The following is a 7012-nucleotide window of genomic DNA, read 5'->3' as shown; positions in this document are numbered from 1 at the left end:
TAAAATTCTCAGAATGAGCTATGATTAAAACAACAATTTCATCTTTTTGCTCACCAACTTTAACAAAAATGGAAGCTGAATGCCAACAGGAAATAAATTCTTCACAGTTTGTTTTATTTACCCTTTGAATGTCTCAATTTTTTTCCACGGAGGTCCTTGTGTTGTTTCGACAGCTCATGTCTCAAAACGTTCGGCTCATTTGGGACACTCCTGATCTCACTTTTGATCTTTGTGCAACTTTTACTATTTGAAGTATTTAGCTTTGTCCACCATGTTTTTCCTCAGGAAATGGAGCTCTCTTCACTTTCTTCAAACACTTAACTGTTTAAAACTTTTACTGCTCATTTCAGCTTTTCTTCTGCCTTTTACAGCTTCTCTCTGCTAATTTAAGCTTTTTCTGCTTTTCAGAAAAAGCTTAAATTAAAGCAAATGTCATTTGATTTTTAGCCTTTTAACTGCATTTTTTCCTAATTTCTACTTTTTGTGCCCCTTTCTGCTAATTTTAATTTTTATTCTACTTTTAGCCTTTTTCAGCTAATTGGCTTGTTTCTGCTAGTTTCACTTGTTTCCTTCTTTTCATGGCTTCTGTTTACAAAGTGAAGCTTTTGTGTGCTCTTTAGGATTTTTTCTCCAAACGTGGGCCTCTTTTATGTTCTTAGCTACTTTCTGCTAAATTAAGGTTGTTTCTTTTACTTGTAGCGTCTTCTTGGTTATTTCAGATCTTTGAGCTCCATTTAGCTTCTTTCAGTTCAGTCATCTTTAGACATATTGAGCTAAAATTTGTTGTGGTAGTAGCCAAGAGTGATCTCTGCCCCTGACCCACAATGAAGACTTAAATAAAAGTTCAAGATGGCCACCATAGCTAACACAAGCTGTCTGTCAGTCTGCAATTATTTTGTTGTCTGAGCTCTAACTATATGGCCACATAACGTAGAGATGTCAAACTTCACAGCTGATGAGTCAGCAATGAGCTCTATTGATATCAAGGTCACTGGGTTCAAGGTCATGGGGTCAAAAGTCACCCCACTCTTTAAATAGCTTCACATTTATAACCCTTTTACATAGAAAGGTCAAAGATTACATTTGGACACCTCAAAGGTCAACAATATTCATTTTAGGATCCTGGACTCAAGGGTCAGAGTCAAAGATCACCCATTTTTTTCATAGCTCTAACACAATAACCCTTTGATATATTGTTGTAAACAATTAATATTTTTAGGATTCAAGGTTCTTTATTGCCATTCACATTACATGTGGTGCATGAGGTGGAACGAAACTATGTACACAGGGTTACATCCAACAAAAATACAAATTGTAAAGAAAAAAGTAATAAGATCTAAGATATGAACTAAGAAATACACTAAACTAAGAATACACTAAACTTTTTGCTCCTTTTTCTACACTTTCAGCAGGTTCTAAGCTTCTATTTGCTTTTGTTCTACTTATTACTGCTTTGCTGCAGTACTTTAAGGTTCTTTCTTGTAATTTTAGCTATTTTCTGCTTTTTTCAAACATTTTCCTTTCAATTTTAGCTTTTTATCCTCCTATCTGTTTCTTTCTGCTAATTTCATCTTTACTCTGTTCTTTTCGGTTATTGTTCTGATGTTTCCTCATTGTTGTGCTCCTTTCAATTTTTTATTCATTTATTTTGCTATTTGTGTATTCAAGTAAGATTTTGTTTGTTCAGTAGTTTTCAGCAAAATTGTTCAGAATTCATTTTTCGCAGAAACGGAACTAATGTCCCGACCGGAACATGACCTCGTCGACTCGTGTTCACTGTAACACAGATGGGTTTGGAGGAGCAGGAGGACTTGTTTTGCTAGCTGTTAGCTCAGAGTTCGGTAAGTTTCAGCAACACCAAAATAAACTCAGCTTGATTTGAAACAGTTCTGACCCAGACTGAAACCGGTTTTGGTGTAAATCTGAAAACGTTACGAACCGGGTCGACGAACAGCCGTGTGGTGAGGCTAACGAAGCTAACGCTAACCAGGGGGAGGGACACCCCATCAGCCCGGGACCGTAACCCAAACCCGGGACGGGGGTCCTAAAATATTTTATATCTTTACACAGACAAACCACCACCGCTCTTTAAACAGTAAAATGTTTAACTTGCAGACAATTTTTAGGTTATAAAACGATTTAAAATCTGACTGGCTCTGAAAAGTCTACAGTTTCGTAAAGTAAATGTGTATTTTTGGTCTTTGTTAAATATTTTTAGAATACTCTAATAAAAGTTTAATGTGATATTTTAAATAATTTATTTTCAATTTCTGTTGGTTCTTCCATTTTGACCTAAATCAAAAAGTGCAGAGAAAAGTTGTGACTCCAGAAACCTGAAGAAGTTGACAGACTTTAGTTTTTTTGAAGAATTTGATTAATTTTGACCTGCTGGTTTTTATATGTGAGCTGATTTATATTATTTTTTTTAACAAAGTCATTGCTGACGCAGTGTTTGGAGCAGCTCAGAAAAAAAAAATTTCTAAATACAGTATAGAAAATAACAACCTTTAAAAAACATCATGTTCGTGTTGGGTTTATTTTCAGCTGAGCGGAGCGCCATAAAAATATTTTCTGTCTTCAGGTCTAAAACTTTATTTTATGTTCTGCTATGATGGTGTACTGTTGTTTCCAGGGTTAAAACCTAGGTCTGGCCGGGTTCTATTGTGTCCAGAGTGGGTCCGATGGCAGCAGGAGAAGCAACCGGCGTGGACCTCAGCAGGAAGTTTGTGACAGAGGCAGAACTCGACGAGAAGAGGAAGAAGAGGCAGGAGGAGTGGGAGAAAGTCAGGAAGCCCGATGATCCAGAAGGTTGGAGAAATGACTGCAGGGACACAGTTGGACCTTTAGTTCTGCATGCTGACCTATGTGTGTCTCTCTCTATGTGTGTGTCTCTCTCTGGGGGGCAGAGGTCCCGGAGGAGGAGTACGACTCTCGGTCTCTGTTTGAACGTCTGCAGGAGCAGAAGGACAAGAAGCAGCTGGAGTATGAGGAGCAGTTTAAATTCAGTGAGTCTTTGAGTCACCCAGTGTTTCACCTACCGTTATACAAGCAGGGCACCCTGCCCTGTCAACAGAACTGAACCCCTCCCCGGTGACAACTGCCGACACTGATGCAGCACTAAGCTAGCGCTGCGCAGTAAAAAGTTACAAAGGGCTACTAACTCCCTGTTTCCCTCACACTGAGCCTTCTCTACCCCCCACCCCCCCACTCGAAAACTGTCAGTGCAAACGGCGTGCAACACAGACGTGTCTCCATCTCCAGCAAGGAGACCGAGGGTGGACGCTCTAAATGTGTGGACAATGACAGGCAAAGGTAGAGAAGTGGCTGACATGATGCAGAGAAGGAAGGTAGATGTTTTATGTGTCCAAGAGACCAAGTGGAAGGGCAGCAAGGCTCGCAGCATTGGAGAAGGGTTTAAACCAGAGCTATTCAACAAAACTGCTCAGGGGGCCACAGTTTCTGAAAGGCAGCAGCTCAGAGGCCGGACATCCAGCGATTAAAGTCATTATGTAAATAAACCAAGTTTTACAACGATCTGTTACCTTTTAAATTTATTTGTTTTATTGCATTGAATCATAAATGCAATAAACAGAACCCAAAACCAGAAACCTATATATATATATATAAAAAGTCATTGGTGGGCTGGATTGAAGTCACTGGCTCACGGGCCGCCAGTTGAATATCCCTGGTTTAAACTGTTTTACCATGGTATGGATGGAAAGAGAAATGGAGTAGGGGGTCCTGAAGGAGGATTCAGCAAATAATGTAGAGGTGAACAGAGTGTCAGATAGGGTGATGTGGCTGAAGGTAGAAGTAGAAGGTCTGATGCTACCGGTAAATGTTGGCAGTGGTTATGCTCCACAGGTTGGATGTACAGGCGTATGCTGAGTTGTATGGGAGGCTGGACACTAAACAGCGAAAAGAACTTGTACCAAATGGTGAGACAAAGGGATCAGGCTGGAAAGGATGTGCATCACGTTAGGCTTGTTAAAGATATGAATGGTAATGTAACAAGTGAGGAGAGTGTGATGGGAAGATGGAAGGAGCACTTTGAGGAGCTAATGAATGAAGGGAATGAAATGGAAAGAAGAGTAGAGATCAACTGGGAGATAAAGTTAGAGAGGCCAAACTGAGATGGCTTGGACATGTCCAGAGGAGGGACAGTGGTTTGGACATGTCCAGAGGAGGGACAGTGGGTATATTGGTAGAAGGATGTTAGAAATGCAGCTGCCAGGAAAAAGACGAAGAGGAAATATATGGATGCAGTTAGAGAGGACATGGAGGTAGATGAAGTGAGGACAGAGGACGTAGAGGACAGAGTGAGATGGAAGAGTAGGGCAAGAGGGAACAGCCGAAAGAAGAAGAGCTCTATAACCACAGAAGCTGTGACATGTTAAGGTTTTTTTTATATATATATTTTTTTTAATTCTTGTTTGTGTGACGGGAACCTGTTTCCATGACGACAGGCAACATGGTGAGGGGGCTGGACGAGGACGAGACCAGTTTTCTGGACCAAGTGTCCCGACAGCAGGTCCTCGTGGAGAAGCAGAGGCGGGACGAGGAGAAGCAGGAGCTGCTGGAGTACAGAATATCCTTCAATAAAATAACAAGAATCAGTTTTATTCAATTTGGGGTGCAATATAAACAAGTCTTGGACAAAAATGTAAAACAAGCAGATTTGTCCAGCTGTTGTTGCAACTATTTACAGGAAGTAAAACATTCTGTCTAAAAGTACAGAGATCATCTTTTCTGTAATATAACGGCTATTATTCATTTTATGTCAGAGTCAGAGTCTCTTTATTGTCATTCGCACTTCATGTGGTACATGTGGTGGAGTGAAATTATGTACACAGGGTCCCAGTTACATCCAACAATAAAATGTAAAAGAAAAACAATAATAACATCTAAGATATGAACTAAGAAAAACATAAACTAAATATACACTAAGCAGTTAATAGCATAAAAACATCACGTCGAACATCAGCACAAACATGAACATGAGTGTGTGAGCAGATGAGCACGCATGAACACATCAACATTGAAACAGATCAGCAGCAACATTGAAACAGATCAGCAGCAACATTGAAACGGATCAGCAGCATGATATGGTTTTTCACAGTGATTATTCTGGTTAGAGATTCATGAGTCTTAACAGCCTCAGGGTAGAAGCTGTTCCTCAGTCTAGTGGTTCTACACTTAATGCTCCTCAACCTCCTTCCTGAGGGGAATGGAGCAAAAAGTGTGTGTGCTGGGTGAGTGGGGTCCTTCATGATGCAGGTGGCCCTCTTCCTGCATCTAGAGGTGTAGATGTCTGTGATGGTGGGGAGGCTGACTCCAACATCTTCTGTGCAGCCTTCACCACTCTCTGCAAAGCTTTTCTTTCTGCAGCTGTGCAACCTCCATGCCACATGTTGATGCTGGAGCACAGGATGCTCTCCAGTGCACACCTGTAGAAGGAGGTGAGGACTGAGCTTCCCAGAGCAGCTTGTCTCAGCCATCTGAGGAGGTAGAGTCTCTGATGAGCTTTCTTGATCAGGCTGGTGGTGTTGTTGCTCCAGCTGAGGTTGTCATTCAGGTGCACACCCAAGTACTTGTAACTGGAGACCACTTCCACCGCAGATCCTCTTATGTTCAGGGGGGTGTAGGTGTGTCTGTTCCTTCTGAAGTCCACAATCATCTCCTTTGTCTTCTTCACGTTGATGTGAAGGTTATTCTCTTTTCACCAGCTCTCCAGGTGTTCCACCTCCTGCCTGTAGCTGGACTCATCATTGTTTGTGATGCATCCCACCACCGCTGTATCATCTGCAAACTTTACAAGATGACAGCCTGGATGGGTAGCTGCACAATCATACGTGAGCAGAGTAAACAGGAGGGGGCTCAACATACATCCCTGATGAAAGTTCTTGTTTTTCTGGTTGGGTCAAAGATCCAGGAGGGAAACCTAGAGGATCCATGATCTCCTTCTTTTGAATGATATCACTCATCAGATCTAAATATGACTCAGACTGCAGAACAAATAAAAACTTTTTCTGCGTTTTCGGACTTTTCATTTCTCCTGTTTTTAGATGGCAGCAGTTTGACAAACCTGGAGGAACACCACGTGAAGTTACAGACTTGTTCATTTTAAGATGGAGACTTTAAAGTCAGACAGCCGACATTCAGTGATGGGTCAGACCTCGGCCCGTTTCTTCTTTACTCACCTTAACTGTCTGGCACCACAGCGCTCTGGTGAAGCAAAAATCCACAGAGACTCGCAGAGAACCTGAGAAGAAGTCCAAACCTTCAGCATCAGAGCAGAGGAGCAGCCATCTTTCTCAGGCTCATTTATTAGTCGGAGCCGTGAAGAGGCGCAGGTACGAGCTCAGATGAGGCCATGATCCATCTTCCTGTCCCTCCGTTAATCTGTGAGACGCTCCGCCTTTAATCCAGGTAAATTATTCTCTCACCAGCTCCTCACAGTCCTCAGACAGCAGTAAGAGACAGAGAGTGGACAACACATCATCAGCGACAGGAAGCAGAGACAGACTCACAGGTGGGCTGCAGTCCTTCTCACCTGAAGACCTCTCAGCTGCTCTGCACACGCTCACAATCATCATCTTCACTCAGACGCACAGAATCTGCCTCAGACACCAGAACAAACTCAGACAGCCTCCTCAGTCCGCTGTCTGAAAAAGCTCCACTTTATCAAGACATTAATCCACGTCAGAATCCTCTGTTCATTTCTGATAATCCCTCAGAGTCTATAGAGCATTCGTTCCAACCCTGGTCCTTGAGGACCACTATCCTGCATGCTGCACCTGATCCACTCATTTAATGACTTCCACACCCTCTGCAGAAACCTGTGAATTCATTCAGATCAGGTGTGTTGGAGCAGGACGGTGTTCCTCGAAGACCAGGTTGGAAACCATGGCTTTTGAAGAAGGTCCAAATGTTCAGCGGCTGTCTGTGAGGGTTTGGTCTGTGGGGGTTTGGTCTGTGAGGGTTTGGTCTGTGAGGGTTTGGTCTGTGGGGG

General features: G+C 42.4%; 1 protein-coding gene across 2 annotated transcripts in view; it reads left to right on the top strand.

Moving 5' to 3' along the window:
• The first annotated feature begins 1764 nt into the window (after window positions 1-1764).
• Window positions 1765-7012, top strand: part of psme3ip1 (proteasome activator subunit 3 interacting protein 1) — a 7455-nt gene continuing 2207 nt past the window's right edge. Inside the window, exons 1-6 of one of the 2 annotated variants that reach the window (XM_037682592.1) lie at window positions 1765-1841; window positions 2633-2808; window positions 2907-3005; window positions 4467-4588; window positions 6220-6353; window positions 6450-6532. In XM_037682592.1, coding sequence (XP_037538520.1) covers window positions 2682-2808; window positions 2907-3005; window positions 4467-4588; window positions 6220-6353; window positions 6450-6532 — 565 coding nt within the window. In that variant the 5' untranslated portion in view covers window positions 1765-1841; window positions 2633-2681. The remainder of the gene's footprint in view (window positions 1842-2632; window positions 2809-2906; window positions 3006-4466; window positions 4589-6219; window positions 6354-6449; window positions 6533-7012) is intronic. The other variant, XM_037682593.1, reaches the window with a different exon arrangement.

This window comes from Nematolebias whitei, chromosome 10 (assembly GCF_014905685.2).
Source record: "Nematolebias whitei isolate Nwh7 chromosome 10, NemWhi1, whole genome shotgun sequence".
Taxonomy (NCBI): Eukaryota; Metazoa; Chordata; class Actinopteri; order Cyprinodontiformes; family Rivulidae; genus Nematolebias; species Nematolebias whitei.
This window is presented reverse-complemented; position numbering and strand designations above follow the sequence as displayed.